This window comes from Doryrhamphus excisus, linkage group LG3, assembly GCF_037039965.1.
Source record: "Doryrhamphus excisus strain RoL-2023G ecotype Guam linkage group LG3, RoL_Dexc_Guam_v1.1, whole genome shotgun sequence".
Classification (NCBI taxonomy): domain Eukaryota; kingdom Metazoa; phylum Chordata; class Actinopteri; order Syngnathiformes; family Syngnathidae; genus Doryrhamphus; species Doryrhamphus excisus.
In genome coordinates this window covers 10,601,749-10,612,745 of record NC_136359.1, presented here as the reverse complement: position 1 = coordinate 10,612,745, position 10,997 = coordinate 10,601,749, and the positions used below count along the sequence as shown (strand labels likewise).

General features: G+C 42.5%; 1 protein-coding gene across 2 annotated transcripts; it reads left to right on the top strand.

Annotated features, from left to right (window-relative positions):
- Positions 1-3,724: 3,724 nt before the first annotated feature.
- Positions 3,725-10,997, top strand: scamp1 (secretory carrier membrane protein 1). Of its 2 annotated transcripts, XM_058071422.2 has the most exons (9): positions 3,726-3,960; positions 5,106-5,186; positions 5,331-5,441; positions 5,647-5,755; positions 7,350-7,478; positions 7,557-7,716; positions 7,801-7,902; positions 7,987-8,104; positions 9,255-10,996. In XM_058071422.2, the coding sequence occupies exons 1-9, from the start codon at positions 3,904-3,906 to the stop codon at positions 9,414-9,416; spliced, it is 1,029 nt and encodes a 342-aa protein (XP_057927405.1). In that variant the 5' UTR covers positions 3,726-3,903; the 3' UTR covers positions 9,417-10,996. The 2 variants fall into 2 exon arrangements, with proteins under 2 accessions (XP_057927406.1, XP_057927405.1); XM_058071423.2 differs by lacking the exon at positions 5,106-5,186 and having other exon boundaries at positions 3,725-3,960; positions 9,255-10,997.

The window sequence follows — 10,997 nt, the reverse complement described above, 5'->3', positions numbered from 1 at the left end:
TCATCCATGTGTTGTGATCTATGTCGTTGATGGTGATTTTCAGTTCCTCGATGATTTTGCATTTTTCTTCATCATCCTTTTCATGGTGGCCCTCAGTACTGCATTAGTCCCCTGTAATCACTCTCAAATCTGGGACCTCCTGCATTAAGGTGCCCATGTTTTGTTCGATGTAATCCAACTTCTGCACCATCTTGTATATGTGATCCCGTGCCTGTGGTTTCATTAATATGTGTTCCGGGGTGTCTTGTTGCTTATTTGTCGCCATTTGCGACTGCATCAACTGGCATTGGTAATTGCTTGCATGATCCTCGGTGGGTCTCGATGACGGCAGGGCTGGTATAATACCTGCACCATCTTTCAAAGCTGTCCCCATGTGTATATGCATATACGGAGTGCTTCAACCAAAGCTGCAAGAGCTAGCAGATTCACAAGTAGTAGATCCACAAGATCGTGTTCCTTTCTCTTTTGACTTTGGCATTTGGCACAGATACAAAATAGCAACTCTCAGAGAAGAGACGAACAATTTGGAGTCATTGTGTGGTTATGACAGCTAACGTTAGTCACTAAACTTTGCCAAATCCCTATCATGAGCTGACTGCAAACATATCGTCCAGGCAGGACGAGGGCGGATGTACATATTCTAAAGTTAGACACTCACGCATGGCAGTACAAAAGCATAACATTTCTTCAATATGGTTGCTGACAGTTTTTTGGTGTGGATAAAAATGCATTAGTGAGCACTGCTTAGAGTTTAGGACGACATCTGGATTTTGTGATGCATTCCAATACACAAGTAGGTCAAAGTTTATTTATGATTCACCAATGCTTTTACACATTTTGAGGGACCCCCGAATTTTAATGCTAACTGCTAGAAGCCCAAATTTTAAAATTTAAAAAAAAGTGTATAGTTGTTGACTATCCATAGACTGTCCATTTGGTGCATGGCTTTTTAATCACACGGTGCTGGAGGAGAAGGAAATATTTAGTTTTCTTACAAGAGCCTTTTCATTTATGTAAAATTTGGAGAAACTGGGGCGATATGATGTATCACCATATGATCATCACACTGAAACAGTACATCCCCGTCCCATTCACCATGAGATTATTGCCAGAATGGCACCAGATGCTGCAGCATTAATAAGCCATAATATCAAGTCCTGCTTATCCAACCTTTCAGAACTCTAAAATAACACTCATAGACATTAATGAGATGTAATTATACGCCAGGTTCTAATTCAGGGCAATCTGGGGATAATTGCATTCGCGGCTTTTAACACTTGGTCGTCAAGTTTGCGGGCGAATGACTTTGCCTCTCCCTCTTGGTCCGCCTGTGCTCGTCCCTCTACAGTCGACAGCGGGGAGTGAACTATCGCACCTATCCACTCTGGTCGGCGACCTAATGAACATTTCTAAATGGCCATGACCAGCTGGTTAGGAGACTAATGTAGCAGCTATTAGCCAAAGTGGTTGTTTCCACACACACACACTCTCATATGTGGACTGCAGAGCAAGAGGATGTGAGGACGAGGGCAGACATTTCCACCATTTTTCTTCTATAGGCACACAAATACAGTACATACACAAAAGGTACAACCATGTCACGGCTTGTTTATCTTTCACATTTGGCAGCAAACAAACCATGTGACACATTCTAAACCATTAAGAGTGCTTATTAGGGCCTCAAGGTGTGTGTGCATCTGATTAGGAAAATTCAGTTTTACTCAAGGTCTCAGCACTGCGGTTGCAGACCACTGGTCATTGATTATTCATAGAGTCTGTGATTGGGTCCATTAATACAAGATTAGGGAAGGAACTGATGCTCATTTTGTGTGTGTGTGTGTGTGTGGTTGTGTGTGCATTTGTGGACAGTAGGTGAATTGTAATGAATGCACAGCCTGTGTTTATTTAGAGTCCATCAATGTGCTCTGTATAAAATAGGTAATGAGTGCATATACGGCAGACTGAGTAGTTAATAGTCAAAGTTGATACTTCTATAACACAAAAGAGGCAAAGCACCTTTTGTTCCAATATGACCAATGAGATTTTAAAAATATAAATGGAAATATCTTAAGCGCTGCCATTTACCGCATACCGTAAGATTTCCACCTAATAGCATTTGTTCTCCAATTGAAAGTTAATCTGGGTAAATGGTGCTTAAATGTTTAAATCACATTTACAGGCTGTCAACTCATCTGATGTTCCTCACATGGTCACCCTTCGTTTGAATGAAAATAAATTGGAGGCAAATGAGAAGAAAAAAAAATTCTGCCAGAAGTGAAGCTGAGAACTGTTTACTAATGGCGTTGTAGCTCCCCCAAGTGGCTCGGGGGAGAACTGCGGGGAACTGACGCGCCAAGCACAAGCACAGTGGCCAAAACAATTTATAGTCTGGGATTATTCCGAGAAACAAGTCATCATTACAGATATTATGAAAGAGACGAGTGCGCCTCGAAAGCTCTTCCTCATTGGCAGCAGAGATCATCGACACAGCAGATGCTTCCATTGCTAATCATGCTCATCATCATTAGCGTCATCATCGTTAACATCCTCATTATGATCACATGGAGGAAGATGGCTGTCTTATTTGACCTACAGGAGTTAAAATACTGTACATAATGTTTTTGTAGAGCTGGGTTTACCACACAAATCCATTATTGGTTTAAAAACTTAACCTGCATCAGGGGTGTCCCGAGGGCAGGCGAGGGGTGACTTGCAGCTCGTTCAGCTGAAATTAAACATGGAGAAATAAATGAAGAAATAATGTGATGAAGCTATCACATTAATATGTACCTACATGCATTGTCGGAGTTGTTTATGTACAGTATGTTGATGTTGTGATAATGATATACTGTGTTGACCGGTTGGAAACTGTCTGAAAAAGATAGGCCGTCTTACATATGGGGTTTGGAGGTGTATGCATATAAACATGCCGTTCAGGAGATTGCGTCCACACTTGACCAAATGACCCATACCACCAGAGCACACAAGCAACAGAGTTTGTTTTAACCAAACCAAACACGACAAGTGCGAATGCTTCTGTAAACAACTGAGATATTGATACACTCGAGTATTTTCAAGTCATCAATCTAAACACCAAATCACCTCCCGAGTCATTAATGTCAAAGTTCACTTCAAGTAGTAAGTCCTTGAGAATACTGTCAAAACCAAAGTCATCAAAATTGTGACAGTAGACTCACTCGAGTCAAAGTCACGTGACTCGAGTCCACACCTCATGGTTACAGTATCCATGCAGCGCTGGGATGCTTGGAAAAAACAAACAGGTTAAACAGGTTAATTGGCAACTCCAAATTGTCCATAGGTATGAATGTGAGTGTGAATGGTTGTTTGTCTATATGTGCCCTGTGATTGGCTGGCGACCAGTCCAGGGAGTACCCCGCCTCTCGGTCGAAGACATCTGGGATAGGCTCCAGCACCCCCCGCGCCCCTCGTGAGGAAAAGCGGTAGAAAATGAATGAATGAAAGAATGTTTCATAACTACTTAATAACTGACTTTGTTCGATGGATGAGGCTGTAATGTAGTAAATCATCATAGACGCCATATTGTATTTATAGCTGCTATGTCAACATCCAATAAAGTCTATTATGCTGAATAATAATTATAGTAATAGTATAGTAATAATAATTACTATTCATATTATCGATTCGCATGACGTCATGCTGTCCGCGGTGCTGAATGCGTGATGTCACACTTCCATTCGTTTGAGTGTGCGTGCATGCGTACCACGGACTAAGCTAACAGGCTAGCTAGCAGCGAAGGGTGCTCCATCAGCGGGAGGCGGAAAAGACCGCAGGCGGCAGTGAGGGGAAACTTAAAATCGCGGAACCGACTCTTGCCAGGCGAACGCTTTAAACACTGGGAGGAATTACCCGTTTGGCTGTAAAATGTCTGACTTTGACAGCAACCCGTTCGCAGACCCGGACTTCAACAATCCTTTCCAGGTAGCTAACTATGCTAGCAAGCTATCACGGATGGACGTCCTACTGTTTTAGCTAGCTCGCTAGCTAGTTCTAGGATTCCCTCGCTACTTGGCAAGGTAGCGAAGTCAGCTACATAATAATAGTCATCGAACATTTAATAAAACACTCGAAATTCGTATCTAGTAGAACTCGGTATATGGCTTGTCGCTGACAGTGTTTATTACAAACCCGGTAGGAGGAACGCGAGCTCCTAGCTTCACTGAACGTCAATATGCCTTAGCTTTCTAGCATACTCGTTTGCTAGGTTAGCTAATGTAAATACTGTGTACTTAACATTTCAGAAAGTGCGTGTCTTCGAAGTAGCATTGACAACACATGTCGTAGTTGTGTATTTACTCCAGGGTTGTTCCACGATAGTTGTACCTTTACCTCCAATACATCGTGTACAAAGAATACCAACATTATCAATAAAGAAACATCACCCCTTTATCGAAAATGAAGTCATATAAAACCATATGGTTAGTGTGTTATGTGTAGTTATTAGTTTTTATATGGTTTAACTGTCTTACCATACTTTCAATATGAGGAAGACAAAAATGGTCTCATCTGCAAGGTACACCTGTCAAAAAGAGCTTTGACTCAGGTCTTCCTCTCTTAAAAGTTGTGGTGGTCAGTGATGGGATTGGCAAGATGGCCTGTGACTGGCTCTTTGAAGCACGTGACTGGGTGGCCATCATGGCTGCCTCGCTTGCTTGTTTACATTGTGTGGCATAAATTCTGTTTGTAAGCTTCAGAACATTGTGTTCTAGATAAATGTTTTATAAGCGATTGCATATCATCTAAGGTGGGCCACACTTCAATTTCATCAATGACACAATTTTAAAATACAGTAATACTAATCGTTATTAATATATAAATCATGAATACAATGTTTCCCCTACCATTATATGAAGGGATGCCCTCCTCTGCTCACTTTATTGCACACAGAGCGACTGCATTAATTCATTAACACATCTTATTTACATTATCGTGCAGCCTTCCTATTGATTTTTATAATAAAAGTGGTTATAATATTTAAGAACCCTTAGTATGACACAGTACATACTGACAGTGTCAACAGGCTCCCTGACTAAGTCCTATTTTAATCCATCCCCTCTATCGTGCAGGATCCCTCGGTGACACAGGTTACCCGATCTGCTCCTCCTGGTGGTCTAGAGGAATACAACCCCTTCACAGATGCCAGAACGGTCATCTTAACATCCTCATTTTAATTTGAATATTACCGTGTGACCTCATTCTATCCACTTCCATTTTAGGACTTCACCGACAAAATAGGATGATGGCCTAATTATAATTTTGACATATAAGAGTGTATTCCTGCTGGTTTATAGGCCGCCCCTGGAAATGCCCCCAAATCTACTCCAGCACCTGCCCAGAACACACAGCCTGCCATCATGAAGCCCACAGAAGAGCCCCCAGCCTACTCGCAGCAACAAACACAGGTGCAAAAATGTACTCATCGTGTGTGTCAATCATAGTGACTACAGTATATTATGAAAGTTGATACACTTTTCCACTTGTAGTCACTTTTGTACTTAATCAATAGAGTTGTTGAACAGAGCAAAGGTTATAAAATTCTTTAAAACACACTGCCAGCTCACCTTATTGGTTATTTTCCAATATGAAAACAATGTGGATGTGTTACAGGACCAGGCACGTGCTCAGGCCGAGTTGCTGAGAAGGCAGGAAGAGTTGGAGAAGAAAGCAGCTGAGCTTGACCGCAGGGAGAGAGAGCTGCAGTCTCACGGAGGTGCAGGTCAGTAAGTCCATCAATCCATCAGAGGTCGCTCAATACAACCTTTAGGTTTGTGTAGATTGCTGGTATTCGAGAAGACAAATGTGGTTTCCCACAGGACTGCAGTCTATCTGTGTTGTTGGTTTGCTGTGGCCATTGTCTAATTTAAATTGACCATGATGCAGAATTTAGTGTTTGTGCGGAGACGGGTAAAACGGTCAAAACTGAGCTTTTTGGTTTGCGTAGCATTATCAGGACTCCAAAATATGGCAATGGTTTAATTTATTTGCATATTTGCAAACATTTTTGGGTTTTCTTTATGCATAATTTGTTGGAAATAGCTGTTGGAAATATACATAACCAGATCCTGTTCATGCAGATCAGTCCCTGCCGGCATACTGATGATGTCAAATGTTGCTGAATATGATCCTTCCGTCTGGGCTCCTTGTTTGTAGGTTGTGTTCTTTTTCCATGTTGTCTTGTTGATGTGGTCTTTAGTATCGGTCCAGATGCCTGATGTCTTTGACAGCAAGCACTCTGGCCTCTGGTCCTCCATTTAAATTGATGTCAATTTTGCAGTTGGCACTCCCAAGTCCTTTGGATCTTTCCCTGCCACATCTTTGTTAGCAATTCCAGCGTTGCTTATTCATGCAGACGTTTGTGCGGTTTTACATTTCTGTTGGTGAACTTAATGATGCTGGGTATGGCGATGCTCTTGCCATACAGTGGGATGCAAGAGTCGAAGGTATTGATGTCCACCTTGTGTGAGTATAGAAAAGAAAACATGTTGGTCGGTTGAAGTGACGTCCGTTTTGTCTGATTCTTCCTGGTTGTATTTTGGTCCATGTCGTCAATTATATTCTTCATTTGCACAATGGTTTTATTGTCTTCTTTAAAGGGGACCGATTATGCTTTTTACATTTTTCGGACCTCTAAAAGTTGTTATAATGTTGTAGTTTTGTTTTAAAGTGTCAGATAATGAAGGTTGCGCATTTGGAAGACGTTTTGGGTGGCTTTTGGAGTTTTTTCTAACAAAGAGTTCTTCTGACGTGCGATTCGGGCTTTTTTTATATGGGCTGCAGATTGCAGGCACTCAGTCAACGCGGACCTATGTCAGGAATTCCTCGGGAGCACCTGAGAGTGTGAGCAATCACAGTGTAGTGGGAGTACCTAGAGGAGGGCCGGAGACAGAGTAAATTAAGCAGACCGTCAGAAGCAGGAAGTCCATGGAAACACTACATAAAAAGGTGCAGAATCTGGAAGATCTGGAAAGCTTTCTGTGTCGGTTATTGTATGTAGCTGCTCTATAGGAGTCCACAACTCAATACAAAGGACTTCTTTAATATCGGTTATAATAATAATAATCAATAGCGGTTCTAAAAAAAAAAAATCTACATAGTATATTGTGTTTGCCTTGTTGTGATCAGGCTGTATGTAAGTGGCTGTATGTATGTACATACTATGTACTGCAATTTTCTTGGAAATTTGCCCATCATCTACAGTCCTGATGTGAGTCATGAACACACGTATTACTCTTTTCTTTGAGAGGCAGCTCATCAATGCATGCATATCAGAAAGAAGGTGATCATCAACATTGTTTACATTGTCTTCACAGGTCGTAAAAACAACTGGCCTCCTCTGCCTGAGAAGTTTCCTGTAGGACCGTGTTTCTATCACGACATTGCAGTAGACATACCTATCGAGTTCCAGAAGACGGTGAAGATCATGTACAACCTCTGGATGTGTAAGTCAGCAATCCCAAGCCGCTTCATTTGGCTTGTCTTTTAGCCACCATTGCTGATCTTGTCGTCTTTTCCAACAGTTCACGCAGGGACGCTCTTTGTGAACATGTTTGGCTGCCTAGCCTGGTTCTGTGTGGATCCGAGTCATGGTGTGGACTTCGGTCTGGCCATGCTATGGTTCCTGCTCTTTACACCCTGTTCCTTTGTCTGCTGGTACAGACCGCTTTATGGGGCTTTCAGGTGAGAACAAAAAGCAAAGAATATTCAGTATCTCACAACAGTGAGGTGTATGAGCCCTGTGGTATCGCTCTGTCCCCGCTACAGGAGCGACAGTTCTTTCCGCTTCTTTGTCTTCTTCTTTGTCTACATCTGCCAGTTTGGGGTTCACGTGCTACAGACTATCGGCATCACAGGCTGGGGCACATGGTGAGATCCCGCTCCTGTTCCTTTAAGAAGTGACTTCTTGTCATTGTCAAGTTTTGTTTCTTGTGATTGCTTTTTGTTATCCAGTGGCTGGATCACGGCTCTAATGGGTCTTAACACCAGTATACCAGTTGGCATCATCATGTTACTCATTGCCGCGCTCTTCACGACACTGTCTGTGGGCTCGCTCATCATGTTTAAAAAGGTAAGACATTCCCCTTGCAAGCCACCACCAGTTGACCTCCGAAATGCTTGTAACTCAACAATCTTTTTTTAAAAGGGGACCTATTATGCTCATTTTTCCACCCTTTGTATTGAGCTGTGGACTCCTATAGAGCAGCTCCACACAATAACCCGCACATAAACCTTTCAAGATCTTCCAGTATCTGCACCTATTCCACCTGTATTTCCTTGGCTATCCAAAATGGTCCGTTTTAATTTATAACCACACAAGGCATGCCTACAGGTCTACAGTTTGTATTCGGGAATGCCAATATGAGGAAGTCCAGCTCACTCTGACGTTACAGGGAGCCGGTAGCATACAAAATGATCTGAAACGGAGCATTTAGAGCCATCCCAAGCTTCTTTCATGGCTCACTTCCAAATGTACAAACCTCAGTAACTGAAACTCTGGCATAGTAGATAAGATAGATAAGTAGATAATACAATATTCTAACAACAATTATACAGTAGGTCAGAAAAGTAAAAAAAGATGCTGGTGCCAAATGATTTTTCAGGGTTGGCTTTATGGGTGGGTTCTGAATCAAGTGGCTATTTTCAACTTTCATTCATTTTCTACCGCTTATCCTCATGAGGGTTGCGGGGGTGCTGGAGCCTTTCCCAGCTGTCTTTGGGCGAGAGTTGGGGTACACCCTGGACTGGTCGCCAGCCAATCACAGGGCACATATAGACAAACAACCATTCACACTCACATGTGGACAATTTGGACAATTTGGAGTCGCCAATTAACCTAGCATGTTTTTGGAATGTGGGAGGAAACCGGAGTACCCGGAGAAAACCCACGCATGCACAGGGAGAACATGTAAAACTCCACACAGAGATGGCCGAGGGTGGGATTGAACTCAGGTTTCCTAGCTGTGAGGCCTGCGTGCTAACCACTCGGTCGCCGTGCAGCGGTTTTCAACTTAGTTTTTGCAATAATGTTGCAATGGCTACACACAATGCTACCAAATATGAATACACCTACCCAGCAATATAACATGTTTAGAGTTCTTCACATAATTTTCCAACTTTGTTCATCATTTACGTTGTCGCAATTAAGAAAAGGATCATCGTAATTGGGGCCAACCTGACAGCATAATAGAGTGAAACTAAATAAGTGTGTGTCTGTCCAGGTGCACGCGCTGTATCGTACCACCGGTGCCAGCTTTGAGAAGGCTCAGCAGGAGTTTGCCACAGGCGTCATGTCGAACAAGACGGTTCAGACAGCAGCTGCCAACGCCGCAGCTAACGCCGCAACCAACGCCGCCCGGGGGGCCTTCAAACCTCATCCGTAAACACTCTCACAGAGACACACGCCCATCAGCCAACTCCCTCACACACACTCTGGATGCACCAATTTGGCCCTGTTGCGAAATCACCCGATTTGCTCATGTTGCTATGCTAACATTGATTGGCTCTTGTGCATCCCCACCCAAAATCCAAACTTTAAAAGGACCCTTACCTGCATTGTGTGTCCAAAACATTCCCCCACCAGTCATGCTTTGTCATCTCCCACGCTGTCCTCCCCCTTGAGGCGGTACTGGAATCGCAACCCCCTCCGTAACTCTCCTTAAATGAATCACCTTCTTCACTCATCATGGTAGATAATCCATTCAGAGCGCTGTGTCTCCTTGCAGGGGGCGGGGCGGGGTGAACTTGTCAAAGAGAAGTGATCTGCATGTACCATTGGTTGTTTAGGGAATGGACACACCCCATGAAAGGGATAAATACAGTGTGTGTGTGTGTGTGTGTGTTACAATCATATGTCTTCGTAGCTCGTCACAAAAACCTAAAGCTGCTATGAATCTGGACGTGGCCTCTTGCTGTTTTGTTTTTTTCACATTATTGGGATACAGCAAACAGGCCTTAGTAAAGATGTAGGGGGGGTGTTAAGAGATGTGACCCACCCTGATAAACACGCGTGAAATGGTCAGATTGTACCAAAAAATGATTGGCATGTGACCAATAGCCCAATATGGCAGATAACGCTTAAGACAGACGAAGTTAAATTGTACAGACTGTCATTGGCACCCCCTGGTGGTGAGGAGCATGCATGACATGTTGGACTGACGTTGACTGGAATATACTTGTGCAAATGTTGAACGCTAATCATGGCAAAACTAACAACAGTATTTGTTCTTTGAATTTTGATAGCACATTTCTGGTTTTATTTAGTTGTTCTTATTTATGGCATAATTTAAGTTCTATTTTACATGATGTGTTGTTATTATTGTATATGTGTGTTTGTGGTCAGCATCAGATAGTGACTTTGCAAGGAAGCTTTGAATGATTAGCGTGAACGATTCAAAAACAACAAAAAATCCCTCAAGTGTTATTCTACTGTATGTCCTCAAAAGCTGTGAGAAATGTACCAAATGTCCATCTAATTTTATTTTTAGTTTGTAATATTCTGAAACTACTTTTACTACACGACATGAGAGTTGATGGCTCCACACGCCCTCTCTTTGTTTATTTGTGTATTTTGCAGGCCAGTCTACACGACAGAATGTTTTTGAACCACATGAAGTGTTTTTGACCTGTGACCATGTCAGTTCACTGAATGAGAATTGTGACAGTAATTTAAGAGGAATACCGTACTTGTATATTTTGTAAAGATGATCATGTCAGTCCCCATTATTGAGTCGCGTGTAAAAAGAACATTTAATGCACTCTCTCATCTGGCCTTTGTCGCATGTGAAATAGTTTTCAGTTTTGTATATTTATGGTATTAACATGGAATAAAGATTTGAAAAAGACCTTTGTCGATTCTTCATGAAACTATTGATCTGCATCGCGGTGCCACAGTAGGTTTCCCCTCAATAAACCACAGCTACCCAGTACCAGCAGCATTCATGCATCCCCAGGTGTAATTACCA

Coding starts and splice junctions, on each gene's coding strand:
- scamp1 (XM_058071422.2), top strand. CDS start 3,904: ATGTCTGACTTTGACAGCAACCCGTTCGCAGACCCGGACTTCAACAAT. Junction 5,756..7,349: donor GCAGTCTCACGGAGGTGCAG/GTCAGTAAGTCC, acceptor TTGTCTTCACAG/GTCGTAAAAACAACTGGCCT. Junction 7,717..7,800: donor CCGCTTTATGGGGCTTTCAG/GTGAGAACAAAA, acceptor TCCCCGCTACAG/GAGCGACAGTTCTTTCCGCT.